The sequence below is a fragment of the Anoplolepis gracilipes genome, chromosome 3, assembly GCF_047496725.1.
Source record: "Anoplolepis gracilipes chromosome 3, ASM4749672v1, whole genome shotgun sequence".
NCBI lineage: Eukaryota > Metazoa > Arthropoda > Insecta > Hymenoptera > Formicidae > Anoplolepis > Anoplolepis gracilipes.
In genome coordinates, this window is record NC_132972.1 from 12610647 (window position 1) to 12633961 (window position 23315).

General features: G+C 31.2%; 1 protein-coding gene across 8 annotated transcripts in view; it reads left to right on the forward strand.

The window, feature by feature from the left end:
• Nucleotides 1-23315, forward strand: part of Kair1d (Kainate-type ionotropic glutamate receptor subunit 1D) — a 223521-nt gene that overhangs the window by 88535 nt on the left and 111671 nt on the right. For 7 of the 8 annotated variants that reach the window (XR_012046407.1, XR_012046403.1, XR_012046409.1 and 4 more), the window contains exons 2-3: nt 6428-6655; nt 11508-11663. Coding sequence is in view for 1 of the 8 variants with exons in the window: in XM_072889012.1 (XP_072745113.1) it covers nt 6577-6655; nt 11508-11663 (235 nt within the window). In the remaining 7 variants the exon portion in view is untranslated. Of the gene's footprint in view, nt 1-4305; nt 4563-6427; nt 6656-11507; nt 11664-23315 lie in introns of those variants that run through there. The other variant, XR_012046406.1, reaches the window with a different exon arrangement.

The following is a 23315-nucleotide window of genomic DNA, read 5'->3' on the forward strand; positions in this document are numbered from 1 at the left end:
CAAGTGATCACGCGGCGAAGACGAATGATATGTGTTTCCATAAAAATTTCATGCTCGTGCGGTCCTGCGGGATGGACTCTGGCAGGAGTTTAGTGCACAAAGGCAAAGTGTTCATTAAAATTCAACGCGCATCTCTGAATGGCGCCAATGTCGGCTCTTCGCCTAGAGCGCTCGTTTCTCCTCCTCTCACTCTCATTTACCGCATCCTTGCATATAGCGACTAAATCATGACTACACCTATAATCGCGAATGAGGGTGCCTTAAGGCACGCTTAACGATGTACTTCAGAAGCTGCAGGGATAGATTTTTTTAAACAATCTAAAATCATTGTGTTTCTTGACAAAAATGACATTTAAATAGCTTTTTACAGAATATTGATTTAGTCCACTTTTTAAAACAGAAACTTAATTTTAAAGTTGGAAAAATAAAATTTAATTTAAAATTCTCTTTTGATCTCTCTTTTATTTTCTAAAGAAGATTAGATTACTGCTGCAATGGACCCTTCAATTTCACTTTAACAGCAAAACTCTTCACATTGTTTTATATTTTTTTGAAACATACTTGTTACAAGTAAAAATGTCATTTATAAATATTAATAAATCAAGAAACATTGTTGGTCTTATTTTATTATTTCATGTTATATTGAAAAGGAAGTGTTAATTTTTTCCCGTCTATTAATCTGTGAAATCATTTTTTTTCTTGCGAAGTGTCAATATTACTTTATGATGCCCCAAGGTGGAATATTTTCTCTTTTCCTGCGATCTTTCCCGATGGGGAAGAAAAGAATACGAAATGATACAATATTTTTCAGGATGATACGGGAAGAGCAATAAGATTGAAGATAACCAAGGATTCGGGAATAAAGGGATGATGATCTATAATATTATTATGAATAAAAATACTATGCGCATCTAAAATTTTGTTATAAATTTGTCAAATTATAAATAATTTTTTCGCATATCTTTTTCGCTATAAGTTTATCATATAATTATTGCTATTTTTCCGTCAATAATTGCATATGCAATTTAATCGAAATATAGAATTTATAGTAAAGTATTGTGATTGTGATATTGTAAAATTTATGAATATTTATTAATACTAAAGAAGAGAGAGAAATATTTATTTTTAACGAGACTCACAAAGCAACTTTTCCGTACTTAGATATAGATTTTACGTATTTTAATAGTTTATTTTACACATCTTGTATCTCATCTGTAATCTAAAAGAATTCTTAATATTTTTTCCAATATAATTTTCTTATTTTTATTTAGACAATTTCACGATAAAATCAGTGTAAAAGAGAGGAAGATCGAGTTTTGCAGATTTTATCTGTCACGTTATTTCCTATTGCTTTTTTTTTATTCCAGGTATTATGTAATATAATTTTAACATTTTATAAATAACGCAAGAGCAAAAATTTCGATCCACATAGTTTTCAACTTGCGAGACTTTTCTGCATAGGTCTTTGATCCTTTTATGTCCAACGGATAATATTGAATATTTCAATTTAAAAATATATCGGTTTAATATTGAAAATTAAAATACGCGTAACCAACATTTTATTCAATTTCACTTTGCTTTGTTACAATAAATTGCGCGATACAAATTGGTAGAGATTGCATGCCATGGAAAAGAGAGCGAATAGGATTCGAGCTTCACAGCACATCTGCGGAAAGCGCGCTATATTTGCGAGTTTGCCAATATATCGGAAATTCGTGGATCCATGTTGATGTGAAGCTCGGATCGGTAACATCACTTCCCGGAAGGAAGCCAACGACTGCAACCTGATAAGTTATGCGAAAAGAGAATCAGCTATCGATGCATGTGTTAACTGCCGTGTCTGTGCGTTACTCGTTTGGCAATGTTCGCTCCGCTCCGAAAGGTCTCACGGGCGTAGACCGGAAACGACGGAGCGTTTTGTGAAGTGGTGTGCCGGTTTTCCCGGTTAACTACCCCGAGTCGGTAATTCTAGGAACAGTGCATAGCGGATGGGTAAATAGGTAAATGGTGCACTGCACGCTACTAGTATGTATAATGCTGCACTATAATGCCAGTCTTTGCTGTCCTATTAAATTAATTCGAACTACCGACAACGGGAACCAGTGTGAGATTTTGGATAATCCTTTGAGAATAATATAGAGATATAATAATAAAGAGTAATAATAATTTTCTGAGGGATAAAAGATCGGAGATATTAATACTCGTAATAATTTATTTGTTGCATTTGTGTATATTAAACGTAATATTATTTTACATAGCAATGTACATATATGTAAGAAATATTATTTGCTAGTTCTATTGCATTCAAATTTGTCATAAAAAACATATTATAAACATTTATAAATCCGTATTATTCTAATTATTATAAATAAACTTAATTATATAATTAAATTTCTCTAAAAGTTAAAAGTCAATGAAAAAATTGCTATATGATTATATTATACTTGATAATGTTCTTCTAATAATTGTTCTTAAATACCTATATCTTTAGGAGCGATACGAATTTAGTGGTTGTCATTCATTTACCATCGAAATTGAAGCTGTAAATCACATTTGCCAGCCTTTCAGTTTACCGCATAGGTTAGATTACTACATAGCGTTATATTGCTTCATACAACGTATATAATATAATTTAAGATAGTTATAATTGATTGCGCGTACGTTATCGTCGAGATGATCCGATAATAGTAACATGACTGCGTAATTTCGAATATAACCAAAATGTAATGTATAGGATTATCAAATACTAAACATTCATGGAATGGAGATAATTATATCTCTTAATATTTAATTATATTTTTACACATCTGTAATATTTAATTTTGACCATTCGATGCTATTTTTATGAGAAATATAATATTAAAGAATTTAAGATATTCGTGATAGAAAATGTTCAATGTGAATTTAATCGTTCGCGCTCATGTATTTTAAAATGGCTCAATTGACTAAAACACGAAACGATGATAAAGGCAAAAGTATCGCAATATATATGCAGTTTATCTGCGTGCGTTGTTATATCATGCGTCCTCGATTGACACAATCTCTCTGACGATATACTTATAAACAATTCAATGCAATTCATGAATAACATATGCGCCGAACAAAAAGCGGGAAAAACAAACGGAAAAATAAACACGATTCATTCTCGTACGCGCGACAATTCTCCATAATGAAAGAGCGGATTTCCCAAAGGCGAATAAGGGATTTACGCCGCTTACGAAATCTGCATTGCGGGATTAACAAATATTTTTCTAGAACACATGGTACTGTTCTACATGGTAGTACGGCGCGGCGCGGCGCAGCGCTATGTATTTTCACTGTATTCCTGGCTGCATTTACCAACCTTGCGCACTCCGACTCAGTATTCTCGCGAAGCTCGTATATTGTACACGCACGGCCATTGTAGCTACACGTTCGCGGCTCGCATTACGAAAAAAGCCCTCTAGCTGCAATTTAAAAACGCGCGTGATCCCATTTTTTTTTCTCGCTCGTTTTCCCCATTTCCGACAGTGCCTTCACTTAAGAAGGAACTGGATGGATATCAGTCCAGTCGAAAGTTAATAAAACTTATATATTTCGAGATTCAGGAATTTTATATTGTGCAAAATGCTTTTAGCCTTTTAAAGTATAATGTAAAATTAGTAATTAATTTGTGAAATTAAAGTAAATTATTAAAATAATTTCGCCTGTAGAATGTAATTTTATTTCAAAATATATCTCGTAAAAATTAATGTTTTTGGAATGACTGTATTACCAAAATATAGTAACACAAAAATTCATGAAAGTAAAAATTTTAATTCTACAAAGTACAAACCTTTACGTCAACTCACAAGTTAATTATTAAGTTTATATTTTAAAAAGCTAAGTACTTTGCGGAATATCAAATTCATTAATTTCAAAATGTATTAGATTTATTAACTCTTTCTTAATCGATTATATTTGTGTTGAGATTGTATTTTCAATTCTAACCAACGTAATATTGCTTTGTAAATATCATAAGTGCGTAAAACACGATAAATCACATGTTTCACAATCTGTGAAAAGTTTGCTGAACAATCAATAAAATCACACGATCAACAGTCTGAAGAGATTTTCGCTGGAAAATTGAAAATTACTTATATACATACATGAAATAATCAAGTTTCAATAGAAAATTTATAAAGTTACTTTCAGAATCTAAAGATTCAGGAATTTCTGTACATTTTAATAATTAATATTAGGTAGAAAAAGTTTATTTTAAATGTGCAAGAATCTATTTTCCTTTTTTTTAATTGATCAAAAACTAGATAAATCAAAAGATGCGTGGATAGAAAAGGGGCATATTTTTATAAAATAGAAAAGAATTATGACACTCATTCATAAAAATTTAGATGAAATAACCGACTTATATAACCGGGAATGTTGTGATTTAAAATCAGTGCGACCGTTCACCTGCATTTCTTGCGCGATATCCGACCGCACATGTAACATTTACTTTCATAGGGTTTCACAGGGCAGCTGTAACAAAAGGGAGGAACTGCAAAGCAAGATGCCTTGATATTTCGCGGAATATATTTCAACGCGTAATATATTTTGGAATTATATTCAGCGCGCGACATTTCGTAATGCTACAATACAAACTGCCGGCATATACACTCGTGTGCAACATCTTACAAAACTTATATTTAAAAAGAGACGAATGAGAGACATTTATATCTATTATATAGTCATTCTGCCACTATGTTGCGTCCAACCGCAATTATTCGTGTGCCGACTTTACTATTTACATATTTAATTTACTTCACCTGCTCTATCATGACTAGAGTATTAAATAGATATATTCATATTGCGTAGCTTAAATGAGCTACAATGAGAAAAAAGCAGTCACTAGCATGATGCAAAATTTTTATTTTTACATCCATAATTTTATTTCCTACTTTTTGTTACAAGAAATTAAATTGTAACGTAAATGTACACTATTGCAATACAAATATGTTTAATTTGCAGCAATGAACAAAGTAATTAATTTTTAAAAAACTAATTATTACGCGCATCAATAGTTCCTTCTTTTTCTGTCAAGTATATATTTAATTAAATAATTATACAATTTTTCAATAAATTTTTTTTTCTTCTTGTTTCTTTGTATTCTATGAAATATAAACTTTTATAAAATTTAATATAATAAAAGTCTAATTTTTTTAAACAAATAATTTAAATTAAAAAAAATTTTTTTTTTAAACATAATAAAAATATATTTTTATAAATAAATATAAAACAATTATAATAAAGTAAAATTAGTGGTAAAACTGAAATAAGATGTAATAAAAACTGTCCGAGATGCATTCAAATTCAGTATTGTACGCATAAAACATTTCGTACGAAAAATTCGGTATTGTACGCATAAAACATTTCGACCACATTTATTGCGAAACGTAGATATGTATTATTATGTATTATTGATAAATGATTAATATATTTTGACTTTTTGTTACTTAAATTACTCAACTCGGTTATCCACATATTCCGCACTCTCAATTCGTAAAGGAGGAAAAATTATATTTACATTAACATAAATAATTCAAAGTATGATATATAAATTCAAGCATTGTTGAGATAATAATTACCTTCCATAAAATAACATAATAATTTCCGTTCCATATTTCACTTTGCATTCTTATTATAAATAAATAAATTGCCCAAAATGTTTTGTTTAATAAATAATCGTCGCCTCAATACGCTTATACATTCATCGTTGGAGTTTAATTAATCACGCGAACGGATAATTGCTAATAAAAGAATGTAAAGAACGTTCATTTTTATGCTACTTGTGTCACGATGACGTTTCAAGGAATAATAATGCGGCAGCACACGAAGGTTGAATTTAAGAAGCACGTTTACGCGCTAAAAGTATTTTCTTGAGCGCACCCGAAGAAAGCAGTTTGTGGCGTTTCAAAAATATATATTCTTATGTATAAAGAAATATATATTCTTATGTATAAAGAAATATAGATATTTTTAATAAATATATAAAATATATTTATTTAAATAAATGAATTGCGAATATAATGATGACATAATTTTAATAAATACATTGACATATGTATATATAAGATTTTAATAAATATATATCCATATATGTACATATGTAGACTTTATTAAATATAATGTTATCTATCTATCTTGTAATACTTCGCAATTGTTTCTTCCTGTGTATTTACTTCTTTGATATCAATGATCGATTTAAAGGCTACTATCACTTGATCGTTCTTCCATTGGTTTCCGGTTCTCGTAAGGCGACAATCATTGCCGATTTCGGGTCGGCGATCAGCGATGTGTCGTAGCGCTCTTGAAACACAATTCTCTTGTAAACGAGAGCAGATATTCAGGCCGGATACGAAGGTTTGCAGCGTGCATTTTAATGAACTCGCTGTCCAATCTTGTTTTCCAGTGGCGTAAGTTCCCTTGGGAAAACGAAGAGAGGAAGAGTCCAGAAAGAGAGGAAAAGAGAGAAAGGAAGGGGAAGGAAAGGCTGCAGGCGACGGCGGTGGTGGCGACGACGGAGGGCGGGGGAGGCGGCGGGGTGAACCGGAACCGGAAATGGCTGCGAGGTGGCTGCTGCTGCTGCTGGCGCTCCTCGCCGCCCACGCCGCGGCTCTTCCTGATTTCATTAGGATAGGTGAGTATCTTTCCCAGCTTCCCCCGGTGTGAAAGCCGCGACCTTTTCGACCGCATTGAATAGCGTCAGTAAAATTATTATCAATGTCTCGTTCGATAATACTCGCGAGTGAGAAGACGGTAGCACGACTTGGTTCTTGGAGCCTGATATTGAGAATGAAGCTTCGGAGACATTATAAACAGATAAGATCTTATTCCTCAAATTAATTCCAAGCGAACTTTACTTCAACGGTATCTTGATCTCAAGCTTAATTATCGAGATAGTTAATCTCAAAGCGCGCGTTAAAATTTCTTTTCAACGGAAATGCGCGCATGGAATGATTTATTCAATCTTGTTTTACTTTCATACAATTTGTACAAATTAAGGTTTATATAAGAAAATGAATACTAATCTTTTATTGCCATCAAACTGCATTGCAATTTAGATCTTCGATTTTTATAATACAAAAAGTAACAGGTCTCATATAATGCTATAAATCACCCTCATAACGTAATAAATAAATTCCAATAAATTTTATGTTTTGTTTTTATAATAAAGAATGTATTTTTAAATTTTGTACAATCCTCAAGTGAGTATCGTATATAACGCGAAATATATCTCTTGCATTATACGAGGATTTATTGTATATGTCGTTTAATCATAATATTAATTGTTTTTTTATTTTTATAATCGTCACGCCTTTTTAAAATTATATTTTTAGTTTTATTCAAAACTATCTTCTACTAATTGTACTTTCTTACTTTCAATCTGCTGTTATTCTTGTACTTTCTTACATAAATGCACAAGTAATTTCTAAGATTATACTATAGTAGCATGAAAATATTTCGGCAATAAACACAAATCATTAAAATTAACGACAGTAATATCGCATTCCTAACGGTGCTCTATTTAATTGGCACTGATGGTGATGCAAATGGAACATTGGCAGCAAAACGTGGACAACAAGCATTTTATCGATGTGCGACGACAATTACCGAAGTTCTGGTTTTCGCGTGTCAGAGAGAAAATCAGTCCAATACTAGCCAGGCGTTTTACTGCGTATATAACGGATATATAACACGAGGTATTTCACAGTTAAATGTCATTAATTAGGAGCCTGTGGGTATATTAAAAGTAGTAGCGGTTGACTGTAAACAAAATCGATGTAAAATCGATATACTTCTAGCCACACAAGTCACAAAAAATTACAAAATGTCGCGATTGGAGAGATAATATATAAGTATTACAAAATTTATTGACCCGTATTCTAAGTTCACATTTATCACTAAATGTGTTTCTAAATGTATACAAACACATGTTTAAAAAATATTGAGAGGAATATTTAACGATAAATGTGAACTCAAAATACCATTTTATTTAAAGATTTTTTACATAAAAGCGATAATCAACCGATAATTATATATATGTATAATATTTGTAATAAAATTTTATAAAAAGAAATGCTTTATATTTTCTAACAGTCTAAATAAGATTTTTGCTCTTAAATTATAAACTATTACATTAATGTAGTAAACATACATTTTTTAAATGACTTTACACATGTATAGATGAATAAATATTTACATATTAATTATTAAAGTAATATAATATCAATATAATTTTCTTATACTTAAATTACTGTATTGTATATTCTTTTTTACTGTACTATATTTTTTTCATGACGCAAAATATTATTTTATTTAAAAAAATGTTTTAAAAGTACAATCTTTTAGTTTTGGGTCATGTAAAAGACCTCGGTTGCTTTGACATAAAAACTATGCATATTTAAATTTTCATTACATGTAGAGAGAGAAAATTATTATAATTACGTGATCGTAAAATATAATGATTTTTGTTAATCTGTGTCTTTCTGAGAGAAAAGAAAATCTCGTTTAAGGAAACACGGAAAGTTTTTGTTACATTATTCGACGAATGCTATCGCTATCCAAAATCAAAATCAGTAGTGATATTTTTATCGGAATCTAATGACAGCGTAACGCATCGGTTGCCATACATATTTCTATATCTGAAAATCAATGCATGAATATTTTTTCAAACATAAATATTGTATTTACAATACAATCGTTTTATATATACACAAATCCGTATTCGATTTCCGTATTTCTATTTCTATCTTTCATAAAATGATAAAACAATAGCAATTCATAGATTTTATATAAAAATCCATATGTGAAAATGTGATCATTGATTAACTTTAGGATCGTAATTCTTAAACGAAAGAGACATGTACAAGATATACGTTAGTAATCTGATACACCGAGTTCAAAGACTGCACTCTGAATTTTATCAAAAATTCACGTTGCACTCGATTTCCAAGCACCGCTTTCTTTTCTAAAACAGCGAGAGAGAAGCAGAAGCGGATCAATATTATACATCCGTGCTTAGAAAGATGCCGTATTTGCTATGAACTTTGATGCATTCATTTGTGCTACGCGTGCTGTGCTTGTTCCATGGTGCATCACCAATGGCATGTGTATATGGTCAATATATTTCTGTATCGAAAAGTTGAAAAGCGAAGGAATTTATCGGAATAATACGAAGAGAGACACATCGGGATAAGAGAGACGTCGCTAGAAATTCTTTTAGCTTACATTAGATCGATTGAATTTTAAACGGTTCGCACATTTTAGTTTCTAATTTTCCCAGCATTCCCTTCGATGCTCGTTCAATATTTGTTGTAACTTTCTTCACATTCTTTTGCAACATTTCCATTTGCTTTTTCTATCGTTATTGTTAATCAAATAATCGTATAGTTTATCCTGTTAAAAAAATTACATTTGCAAATTAACGAGGAAAAAATTGAAAAATAGTATAAATTTGCTTGTTTTTTAAATAAAGATAACATGATATATAACTGTAGAGACCATTTTTCATTTTCTACACTTTCTACATTTCCTACGATTCATAAAAAATGAAAAAGATAATAATGTGTATATAAGGATTTAAATACATATAATAAAAACATAATTAAATTACGTGTACATAACGAAATACAAATAATAAAAATGTAACTAATAATGTTATAATTTATACGCTAATAAAAAATTGTCTTTTTTGATATCGTTGTAATTACAGTAATTTTTTGTTTTAAAATAGCAACTCATTATTCGCTCATTTTAGATTCAACGTTATTAAAATATTCTCGTCAATCTGAAGTCAAGATTAAAAACATGCATGTAGTCGTATACATATACGATCTTTTGCGATTTATTTACATAAACCGCCGAGAAATTTGCTTTTTCGAGCGTATAATTAAACCGAGGCTTGAGGTACGGAACATTAGGTAAAAATAAACTTGAACTCTCATGTATTCAATTGGGATCAATTTACCGTTTTTGTTTCATCGTATAATGGTTGCGATGGAAGAGCGTCGTATTGTTTCATCAATTTAAGCGAGATAATTCATTAACGATCGGTGAATAAACGAATTCAATAAATTCGATTTGCAAACAAGAAAATGTCTAACTAGCGTAAGCTAAATTTTTAAATACAGCAGAATATTCCCGATGACTTTACAATTGATTTGAAATACTGATTGTCACGACGTGTATTCTCGTGCTTAACCATATTTGCAATACAAACTCGGTTGATTGCTTGATAAGCCGTTAATGTTATTACGCGCTTTTGATTGTTCTCCAGCATCCCGTAATTTCCTCTTCTTGCTCATTGACAGAAGTTTTATAGAGATCCTAATTTCATTTCTACTCCTACGAATAAAAGTTATGATGTAAAATTAATTATTTCTATTAGGTGAGAACTACGTAATATTCTTTCCTCTTTTTCGATTTTACACCAAATTCCGACGCTATTTGCTTTTTTGTTCTCATTTGCGTTATTACACTCATTATTGTCAAAATGACCAGCGAATCGAGCAACCTTCCGAAGTGCGCCAAAGTAAATCGATAGCAGCTCACTAACGAGAGACGTAAATCTATCTCGCAAATTCTATAAATCGCGAAGTCAAGCCGGCGCAGCTGCTGGTACAGTTACTTTATGACGTACATGAGATTAAAATCAATTTATGGCGCCAATTTCTCCCAACTGAATGAATTGGAAGGCGCGGAATTTAAGCGGACCACACGAAGAAACTGTCAAGAGTACTTATGTGACGTGAGACGATGGAAATGACAGGAAATGGAATGTATAGTAATTTACGTCAGGTTTTTCAAAAGCATATAAGATATATAAAAACCTTTGATTATTTTTAAAAATACAGATATTTTCTAAATTTTAATTTAGTTCCGTTGTGTAATTGAACAATGACTCAACTATTAATGATTTATTAATCATTTCTGATATTTTGTTTTTTATGCGGATATTTATTTAAATCACTTATATTATTTTCATAATTGTGTTCTACGCTAAATGACAATGTGTTTTAAATTGATAAGTTTTTTCTACATAAAATATTAATGGAATACGTTTTTAAAATTTATTACAATCTGTTGTTAGAAGTATTCGTATTTAAGAATTCAAAAATATATGTTTTTTTAATATAAAAACTATATTATAATCACAACTGTCTAAAAGCATTTTCAAACTCAAATCAAAAGATTCTTAGGAAAAATATGGAAATTATTCCAAAAATGGATACAGTACGTAAACATCTGCACATAAATTATATTGAACAGTAAAGTTATGTAGAATATGAACCTGTTTTGAATCATTCATCACGAAGGTGTAAATGAATCATAAATCTTTATCGCTCGGCTGTATTGGCGGACAGAAATAGATATTCGGTTGGATAAAGAGAAAGTCTGCGATGGTGATCGCAGACGGAAAATAAGGAGGAGTATATGCGCATGGCTCTCGTCAAAGTAGCACTCTTTAATATGGATGCGTGATTTCCCAGGTGGGCTGTTTCATCCGTCGGACGACAAGCAGGAAGTGGCCTTTCGCTATGCCGCAGAGAAGATCAACGCCAACCGGGACATCCTGCCCAAGTCTCGACTCAGCGCCCAGGTCGAGGTGATACAGCCGCAGGACAGTTTCCACGCTTCGAAGCGAGGTGAGTTTTATAATTGAATCGGAAATACTTGGGTGTAATACGGAGACTTTGCTATTCTTCGCTCGATGCAAACTTTCTTACCACGATTATTTTTAATACCGTCAATTGATGCGACGCGTTCTAATCTACACGTTTACAATTTATTAATCTATCTTTAACTTTTTGTTTCTTTATTTTATCATAGAAAATTTTTAACTAAATATTTTTAAAAATTTTAAATATAAATATTACATACAATATTGAAAATAAATTATAGGTGTTTCATATTTTAAAACTTTTCCAAAAATTTGATTAGTGAATACTATATATATTAAAGAATTCAAAGTAAAAGTTTCATGTATAATCAAAATGTTTCTCTAATAAAATGATTCTAATTAAAGACACAAGGAAAAATTGATATAATATAAAAGTTTCTTTTCTATCAACAATACATATATCTATATTAAAGCGTTGGAACCAAGAAATGAGAGAAGTCAGATAAAATTATTACAATTGGTGGTTTCGCCAAAAGTCAAATAGTTAAGAAGTTATGTCGCGACCAAAGGGATACCAAGTTGACTGGAAATCGCGTCGAGTTAACGTATGCGTGGCACGGCAAGTCGCACGTAACTGCCTAGAAAGTTCGCACGACTTGCTTGATGCGCGAAATAAACTCCATTTACGCGATTAAGGATTCGAGACGTCGTTGCTGCCGTGAAGCTTCATTCTCGCACGTGGTAGAACCGAGTGCTGCCAGTTGATGCCCGATGTGACGATCCTTCCTAGTTCTCCACTAGCAAAGTGGAACTCTCTAACATCCTTATCTCGAAGGCAAAGCCCGTTTCCAACGCTGAATTCTGTTACTTGCAGTTTCTGTACATCTAGTGCATCGCGTTAGAGAATCAGGGAGTCTTAATATATGTTAAAAATGTCACTTTGCTTGGATAACAAATGAAGTACTTCCGCGATGATGACAATCACAATCATATTCGAGTAATTATCAACTATGCTTTTCTTTAAATTATTAATGAAATACATATTTAATGTTTTCCTAAAGATTGCCATTGAATTTTTTACACAAGGCATATATATAAATTTTAAGCAATTATATATAAATACATTTACAACAACAAAATAATTATTGTTTGTTATTCTCTACGAGAATCAAAATTATCAAATCGTAACAAATTACTGATACCTTAATAAATATTAAAATAACAGTAAAATACTTTCTTAAATAGAAATTATTGCTATATGATTTATATTTAGTAAAGCTATCATTGTTGACATAAAAGACAAAATTGTTCTTGATTTAGAGGATATACCTATTATTTTTATTAGCATTAATGAATGATTGCAATTTCAGATAAAATATTTGCATAAATCTGAGATTTCTAGTTACTTCTATTACGGAAAAATTTACATGGATTTCTTTAGAAATAATTGAGAAAATTAGTTAACTGACGTTTTTCTCGTCAGTAAAGTTTTTTCTTTGATATTTATTTATTAAAATGTTTAGTATTGTCCGGTAAGTAACTTATCAAAACCACGTCTATTCTGTTGAATATATTTCACAATATTTGTATAAATTTTACTTTGTAACTGTAAAATATTCAAATCCAATTTTTAATACTATATATTTCATATTTAGCATATTTTCTCAAGACTTCACCATACTATTTCTATTTCGTATAGTATCATTTGTAATAAGAAAATGTATAAATTTATTATTTCTTAGCATGATTACATTATCTTTTGCATTCCATAATATCCAACCTGTTGAGTTAGTATTTATGCAATTATTTTAACTGTGATTTCAATCTTTTATAAAATGGAACATTTTATAGCTACTTTATCCATTACTCGAAAGTAATATTTACTGCAACGGAATAATGATTTGCAAACATCTTGCAAACATGCGATACTATGTAATAAATTTTTTTTTCCACAATAACAAAACTTCTAAATGTGAACAGTACTAAAAATTAAAAAAATGTATTCTATGAATATTTTATATTTCCTCGCTATTTTATTTTAAATATTTCTCTTGCATTCTGTGTTATTATTCTCCTTTCATATGCTTATATCTTTGTTTCTTTCTTATTTTATTGGAAAAAATAACAATATATATGTCGTAAAGAGTCGTTTCTCTCGTAAGCCAGAAAATATATCACAAGTTTCTGACACTCACGGAGCTCAATATCAAAATAGTTCAGCGCGATATGTATAATATAAGCCTGCGGTTACACGTTTAATTATGTACACAGCCGGAAATTGATAATCTCCAGCATAAAATAATAACTTGGCGGATATTTGCGCATGGCATTAACCAGGACCAACGTAATTACCATGTCGAGTTACTAAATGATTAAAGCGAACGGCGTATTCTAAATATGCACGTCGGAGTCGCGTACAAGCGCATCGGTTATGCCGCGAGGATGCGAGCATATACGAGTCGTTGCAAAACGTTGTACGGGAGTTGGATGGCCGAATTTGGCGAAACTCCAGAGCGGAATTACACTGTGAAAGCAATTTTATTGATAAACTTCTGTTTGCTAGAAGTTAACAAATCTCCTTGGGACACGGTGATCGCTACGGTTGGGCTGGCAATCGGGCTGCACATTTTGCGACGCTCGAAACTCGCCGCTGTGGGTGATTCGAAAAATTTATCTTCTCCTGTAACTCAACTGCGAGACGGTACGGTGCAAAGTAACGAGCATTCGTGTCGGAAACGAAACTCAAACTCCGTTAACAATGACATATGCTACTCTATCATGGCAAATTATGTGAAATCCAACTTCATTATTAACAATGGCATGTAACGGGGATATAATCTGTATTACGCAAGATTCAAGCTTTATGAATAATAATATCCATTGTATCTATAATGTAATGTATATTGTATACAAACTTCTCGTGGATAATATTTAATAATTGAATATGTATGTTTGTTTATGTGTATGATTGCAAATTTCGAATCTGAAATTCTCGGATACTCTGAATAATTTGAAAATTCAGATAAAAAAGAGAAACGAGTCCGCAGTTTGAGCAATTTAAATAAATATAGATAATATTAAAATATTATCTGCAGATAAAATTTTTGCTTTAAATTAAAAACAAATAAATAAATTAAGTAATCTCATATTTAATGTTTCAATTTAAAAATTTAGTATTTAAAATCTAATTTAATTTTAAGTATATGTACAATATAAAAGTAAAGAATATATGATTTTACGAACGTTAATATAGAGACATAATACATAGAAATTAAATCTGCAAAATACGTAGATCAAAAATATACATTTGATATATTAATAAATAATTTAATATATTTTGACGAACTTGTTATTAATATATATATTTTAGAGATATTTGTAATATATATTATAAAACCAACGCTATTTATTTATTGGCAGCGTCATTATTTAACAGTCGTCCTTTGAGATAAAAAAAAGTGAAAAAAAGTAGAAGAGAGTACTGATAAACAGTTGTCTGCGACGTCAGCCGCAATAGTGAGATAAATTAAATGCTGGAAATTCACTTCAGATCTTGTGTTCTTCTCGTCGTCTAGATTCTGTTCGCCCTCGGGGCGATGAACCTCCTCGTTCGACAAACAGAAAGAGCGGATGGTCGTTTGGACGGTCTCGCCTCGCCCTCTTTTTACGATGCGACGGAAAAACATCGGCGAATGCGGTGGCCTTTGTTCGCTTCATACCTTTGCTAGCGCGGTTGTTGGTAATAGAGTTTTACGATTCCGCTCGGCTGTCTCGGAATTTTTCGGTGATACAGCTTGTCGTTCTCCAACGCGAAATGCGAGTTAGAACGGAAGTTAACGAGGATGCGCGCATTCGATTATGCGTGTAGTTCTAGTTTGCTCGTTGAAAAAAATGTGCCAAGCGATAGCAATTTCCACCAAAGACAACTGTCGAGAGCTCACTCCGTATGCATTGCACGAAGAATATTATTCAAAACGTTAGAGATCCGGAGCTCTTATGCGAACATCATCGCGTGATAATCTTTGTAAAGCACCTAGAAGATTTTCTCGATTCTTTCAATATACTTTTGTGGTAGAGGTGATATTTTGCAAAGTAAAATCGAGTGGAGATGACATTTCTTTAAAAATAAAAATGTTTAAAATATTCACAAAATAAAAAAAATAGAATCTTATTTCTTTAATTTAAGTTTATGTCAAGTAATTTTAGAAACTTTAATAAAAAGGTTTCTCAATTTAAACGTAAACTTTTAAAATTAAATGTTTTAATAACTTTTCAAAACCAGCATTTAGTTTATTTATGAGATCATTATTACATATTAATATAAAAGTCATACAGATCAATAAAGAAAATAAAAAAATATATATTTATTATATTTGCTTAAAAAACTTCTTTTTTACAAACGATTTCCTATCGCTTAAACATTTATCTAACGAAATTTAAAATTCCGCATACATATATAAAGTAGATCGTGCTAAATTCTCTGCCGTAACTCAAATACATTACTTATCGATTATATTGTAACTCGCGTGTGCGAAAAGAATCTGTCTCTCTCTTGCAAAACTGGACATCCCTCGGCGCCAGCGCGGAAATGAAAATATACCGGAATACGCTCGCGAAAGTATAAGAGACGCTATGTAATATTTTACGCTTACGACGATGGTGCTTGGCGAGCGTGTCCGAGGGAGGTTTTCCTAACTACCCTTACCCAGGAGTGAAGTAACTCGCCGCGCAAGCGGTCGCGTTGTCTCGCTCGTTTCACTTTCGCTAAGCCAATTTTCCAAAAACCACCAGGAGGAAACATAAAGTTCCGCGTCGGGATCGTGAGAGCCGCCGCAAGTTGCGCGACGTCGAGGTGGAGCAGTTCGCTCTAATTTTCCCGTAACTTTTAAGGTTTCTTCTTTCACATTGTTGCGCAAACTTTCGAGCACCTATTGGCACGTGGGAAACAACCGACGCGTTTATCTCTTTCTCTCTCTTTCTTTCGAAGCTATTTCGAATAGCCATGTTACAGTCTGAAAGAATGTCGGGGAGATTCAAAAGATACACTCGCGTCATTAACTCTACGTATACTATTTCAGTATATGTACGTTGAAACGCCCTAATTTGCACTTAATTTTATATTAAAAATAAGAAAACTTTATAAACAGTATTTTTTTTTAAATCCTATATATATAAACAACAATTCTGTTAAAGAAAATATAATACACAGATTGTGAACTCAAGATTGCGCGTACGTGAGCGCTACTTCGAAGTAAACTTTGATGATAAAAGCGATATATTCATTAAAAACTATAAGTAGCGCATTCTGTGTTATCTATCACAGATTTATATAAAAAACTCTTAAGTATAAACATCATAATATATTGTTTGATAATTTTTTTATGACCTAATAAAATATATAATAGAGATTTGACAGGAAATCGAAATAATTGAAAATATAATTTTACAGTATATATGAATATTACAGCAACATTATATCGCAAAAAAATATATTGAAAGAAATATAATTAAATAATAAGTAGATGCATTTGTTTCTATCAATAAACTACATTACTTTCTGCATTTATTAAGTGTACGACAGCATTAATTCTTATTTAAAGTAATGATTTCTTATATTCCTTTTGTATGGATATTTTATATTAAAATTTATGTATATGTAATATGATTAAAAAAATGTAAACCAATGTAAAAAAGATTTAAAAACCTAGAATTAAATTAAAAAGCTTGTCAATATCTTTCACAACGATAAGAACTCATCAACCTAGTTTTTCAGATATTAATATAAACGGAGCATTTATCAAAAGTAATTTCTTTAGCAATGCCTTTTAGCAAAGTGAAAAAGAGCGAATATTTTTCCCGCATCGTTGGTTACCTTACGATTCTATTAAGTTCGTTAGAAACGATATAAAACCAGTTTATATTATACGTTTGCCTTATTATATATTTTAATATTATTAAAAAAATCTTAAATGTGTGATTTGAATTATATAATGCACTTTTAATATGTTGTGTATTTATAGTTATAAATTTAGCATGTAAACTTATCCTATTATAAATTGTTACAAAAATTCTGGCCTTTGAGTGTATCATAAAAGCAGTTGAGAAAGATTTCTAAATAAATTAATATAGTAAAAATATCCAAATGATATTTTGATGGATCTTCAGGATTTTGAAAATTTGAAAACAAATGTATTGTACTTATCTATCATTGAGATCCTTTAATTTATTAACGCTAAATTTTTAACAGCTATGCATATTGACCGGTAGTTATATTAACCTTTATAAATAGATCGGTTTGCCGGTAATGATTAAGCGCGACCAATCTCGTGAGTAATTACACACTATAATCAGGTAGCATACGTCGTGCGCTCATTAGCAAGCGTACAAACAATACAAGTGTAAACTGCGTTCTCAACGATCTCAATTCGAACGTAATGACGTGTTGTCTTCTCGCGATTCAATTTCCGATCATATTCCCATACGCGAACGAATGTTAGTTATCTCACGATTCACTGTAAATCCAGCAGTTTTACAAAAAATTTAAATCAATCATTCGTTTCATAGAAAAACTAGGCTTTTGTACAAAAACTGATATTACAAAAAACTTGTAAGAGATACACCACGACAAATGGTGGCAAGAAATCGTCAGTGGGAGAAAAAGATTGACAAGGGACACAAAGCAAAGAAAGAGATAAAATCGCGAAAGTGTTCGGTAATGGCAGTCATGAATAATGTAATCGCTTCTCGCATTGACAAAATACTTTTTATTTTTCTTGAAGCCGTTTCACACGTACGCTCGAAGAATAGAAAATAAGAAATTATTAGATATTGAAAATTTATTTTTAAAAAAATTAAAATTTTAAGGCTTTTAAAATAACGTTTATATTACTAATTATATTTAATCTACAGCTATTTACCACGATAACTTGTAATTTGCAATTGATTTATAACAGATATTAGATTCACGTGTATTCGCGATGGACCTTCTAAGTATGCATTAAATGTCACGTCGTGCAAACGTCGCAGCCAATTTAATCGGCACACACGTAGCATGTCTTGTTAGGAGAGAACCAGCTCAGAATGTTGGCTCACTCTCTTCCTCTGGGTGAACTTGCGAAATGTTGGCGAGGAACTGCTCTCTTGGACCATAGCGGGAGTACGTTAGCTTTTCATGCAATTACGAGGCGCACATAAGGGCGCTACCCAACTCGAAAACGGCGCTACCGTAATTATGGTTTTGAGTTTTTCAATTACAACAACGGCACCTCCGCAACCGTGGTGCGCTCACAAATGTTCCTCGTTGCCCATGTAATTCGCAAAATAATTAACATCTTTCTTCTTTGAAGATTGCATTATGCCCGGCGGAGATTTTCATTCTCTTTCTTTATTAGTATTTTTCAAAGTTATGATACTTATTTCCATTTTAGGATATTGACCACGTTATCACGTTTTGTTAAAATAATAAAAAAAGTAAAATGCTACAATAACAAAACCAAAGGTTAATCTAGAATTTAATATAGTTAATCCTTGATAGAAAAATAACGTATTCTTAGTACTAATAATTTATAAGGGAACTCTTTGAAAATGTTTGTTTATTATCTATGATGAGATTAATTGTGTGCAATATTTGACGCAAAATTGTTATTAAAAAAATTCTTTTCAATCTTAAGAAAGAGAGAGAGAGAGAGAGAGAGAGAGAGAGAGAGAGAGAGAGAGAGAGAGAGAGAGAGAAAGAGAAAGACAGACTCTCATACAATCTTAAAAGAGAAAGATAAAACTATATAACTATTTTAAAATATTTAAATTTTAAAAACAGATCGAGAGAGATAATATACATATAACGTCCAATACATAAATCATGATGCGTCCAATAAAATGCGCGTATAACGGTATTCAATTCGCACAAAAAGCCAGGCAAACGTTATGAATACTTACGGGTCGCCGCAATTTCCGCTGTTCCTTTCAGCGCTGGATGCTTTTCTGTCTGCATGAAACTCTCTCTCTCTTTTTCAACAGAATAAATCGGATCATGTTTTGTGCGGGCTTATACGCGTACAATTAAACGTTCCTATTTCGCAAGCCTTCCAAAAAAAAAAAAAAAAAAAAAAAAAAAACCACAAAAGTAAACAATAGGAAAAATATTTTGTGCAAATGATAGCTTGTAATTTTGTAAAACTATTAAGTTTATTATTAAAATACTATTGAGTGTAAAATACTATAAAATTTATTGATATATTTTTAGGGTATGTAATATAATTAAAATTATTTACGTTATTAAATTTTATCAATACTTTTATACATTTTAAGATACGAGATATTAAAGATTTAAACAACTTTTTATTAATTAAACTGCACAAAAAGCTAACATTTTGTTTTAAATGGTTTATATATATATATATATATATATATATATAGAGAGAGAGAGAGAGAGAGAGAGATAAGAGAGAGAAGAAACTAGTAATTAAGTAACAAATCTTATTTTAATTATATATTTTAAAAGAGAGAAATTTTGTTACCGAAACATTTAATATTCGAAATTAAAAGCTGTGTGACAAAATTATACATTATTATAAAATTTTTATGATTTGCAAAGAACACAAACGTATAAAACCTTAAAACATATATTATACACAAGATTTTTAGTAGCCTAGAATGTAAGAAATCATGATCGTGTTTCTGTTTTATAAAGTTGTTTGATCAATGAAAATAACTTTTTATTCAGACAGAATGATTAAATAATGACGCCACGGTGATCCTTGCGACGTTAGATGCACTTTTTTTAATCTTGCGCGTTACTTAATGTAGTTTTTTCTCATCTCTCTTGTCTCTCACGTAAGTCTTAGAATGGCTTACTATTCTTTCGGCAACTTCAGCTATTTTTCTCCTCTATAAAGTACGCGTCGTTTTGCTGCCCTTAAAATTAAAATAAATTTACGAGCCGGCAAAGTTCGTTAAGAAGGAGATCCTCGTTATTTAGTAAATCTACTTGAAATTCTCAGATATTGCTCTCACTGGTACAATATAACTGAGAAAAATCGAGTGTGCTTTCGCATTTGCGGTATAGACTGACTCACTTAATCTAGTATTATAAATGTTTCTCCGTAGAAAATTCAATGTTATATAACAGTATCAAATTTTGCTCGCATAACACATACATGCATGTGTATATATACACAGATTTGTTTAATAATTTATAATATATTCTTACAAAGTTGCAAAGAAATTAATTTGCAAAATGTTCCATATTGTGCATTTCTCGATTCATCATAACAAAAATATGTATGTTAGATATATATTTTTCTAGTAGTTTTCGAGTTATATGTAATTAAAAATGTAGAAATTTTCATGAACTATTAGAAATTTTCTAAATTAATATTTCAATGAAATAAACAGGAAATTAAAACTTACATACTTTATTTAATATCAGAATTTATTTCAAAACATTCTCTTAATTTAAAATTTAATTGTAAAACATCTCTAAATTGAATATTAAATCTTTGCAACAAAAATTGTTTTTTGTCGACAAAAAATCGATGTAAAAAATCAAATTCAGTTAATAGATGAATGTAAGTAAGCCGACAATAGGTTATGTAAGTTACATGATTTATATAATCTCCTATTTTATTTTCACAATCGCGCGTATTGCATTTTTTAATGATCTAAAAAGTGACGTTGAAATGAAGGATTTGCCTTTATAAAGAAAGAAGGATTTAGAATTTTTTATCAGAAAGAAGGAAGCACAAAGCATAGAAGGAATATAATCTTTTACATGACTGTTGTATTATAGAGTAAGCGTTTAATAAGCTATGAAAAATTGATCATAACGGAGGTTAAATTTATGACAGTGGTAAGAGAGGGATTTCCCTAAAGCCGCTTATGAGAATCTACCTAAGTCAGGACGCCAAACTACAGTCTTAGATACTCATACGAAAGCAATCAAGAGTTCTGTGAACGGTGTTCTCATTCGCATTATATTGCGTAATATCAGTAGACTCCGTATTTCCTCTAATTATGTTCATACTCTATATAAGCCTTGGTATTATTAATATCATTCTTGTAATGTTCACACAGAAAAAGGAAATAATATACCTTGGCTAAATTACAATTTTATTAAAGAAAAAAATACGACCATTAAAAACATAAAAGATTTATTGCAATTTTTACTAAATGACATTTAAAATGAAAGTATGTCGTGGCTATTAAATTTCCTTTCAAACTTTGCAAATCCTTGTGCTTAAACAATTTTTTTATAAAATCGATATTTTTACAATATTAATTTGTTCTGTTTTAACTATCTCGTACCTACAATAAATTACAACTGCAAGGCAAACACTGCAGGTAGGTCAAAACAGGCGAACGCGCGCGGGTGCAAGTTCGGTATCTCATTTTGTCTCGGTTAATTTTGAATTTTCACAAAGTACAACGAGAGAGGCAGGCTCAACCGCTCAACGAAACCACTACTTTTGGCTGATAGACGAAACTTTCGTCGGTACGGCGAATCGATCGCACCCACCGGCTGGCTCCAGCCATGGGTGGCGTCGCCCCGTTTATGGAACCCGCTGCGGTGCGATCTAAACTTTTTCCTCCAATTAAGGAAGCGAGTTTCGGAGCTATAATTTCGTGCCCTGCGTTTTACTACTTTTAATAAAATTAGCGACGCGCCGCCGCGGAAATCATCTCGTGCTCAAATGACTATTTCTCCTCTTCCTTCTTCACTGCCTTGTCTTCACTCGAGCGCTCTCATTGATGTTCCTCATCCTCTTTTCAAATAAACTCGAACAGAATAATGCGAATAATACCGTAATTATTCTATTATTCTCCGTCATAGTTCACCTTATGAATACTCGAATTGAAGGAAATTGTACGCAGAAGTAATATATATATATATATATATCGCGCGAATAATCATTTTTTCGAACGTATTTAACTCATAGTGCATAGCATTAGCGGATCCTGACGTCAATAAAGGGAGGGGGGTTCACAAAATTATTTAATTTAATATCAATATGCTTTATTTTTACGGTTTGATCATTTCTTATCAAAATTGATTTTTTTTTTTCCTTTTGAGAAAGGGAGGTTTAACCCCCCCCCCTTCCCCCCAGAATCCGCCAGTGGTGCATAAACATTGTACACAAGATTGCAACTTGAATTAATTCATATTTGTAATTTACTATTATGTTAGTTAGAGTTTACATTAATTGTGCATAAGCATTAAATTTATATTCTCTTAGCATGTTGCTTTTTCTGACAAACGCATGACAGTCAAGTTCCATTGCAGTGTGTTGCCTTTGTCGAATGACGCGCGCATAGTACTGGTATTTTATATAAAATAATATATAATGTAATTGCATAAAAAATCTTGTCTCGTGTAAATTACAGAATTTTATATGATTTCCCATGTAAAATATCGCAAAAAAGCCACTACTCAAAAATTGCACTCTACAATACATTATTAATTTTCCCTTTATTCTCGCAAAATATTTCGCTGATAAAATACATATATATGAATACCATACATGTATATATGTCACAGTAATTTATGCATTTTTTTTTTAAACCAAACTTTCTTTAAAGCAAATAATTTAAAAATGTGATTATTCGAAATATTATTCGATTTAATTAATTTTTCTCAATAATATCGTAAATTAATGTAAATTACTTTACATGAAAAAATTAT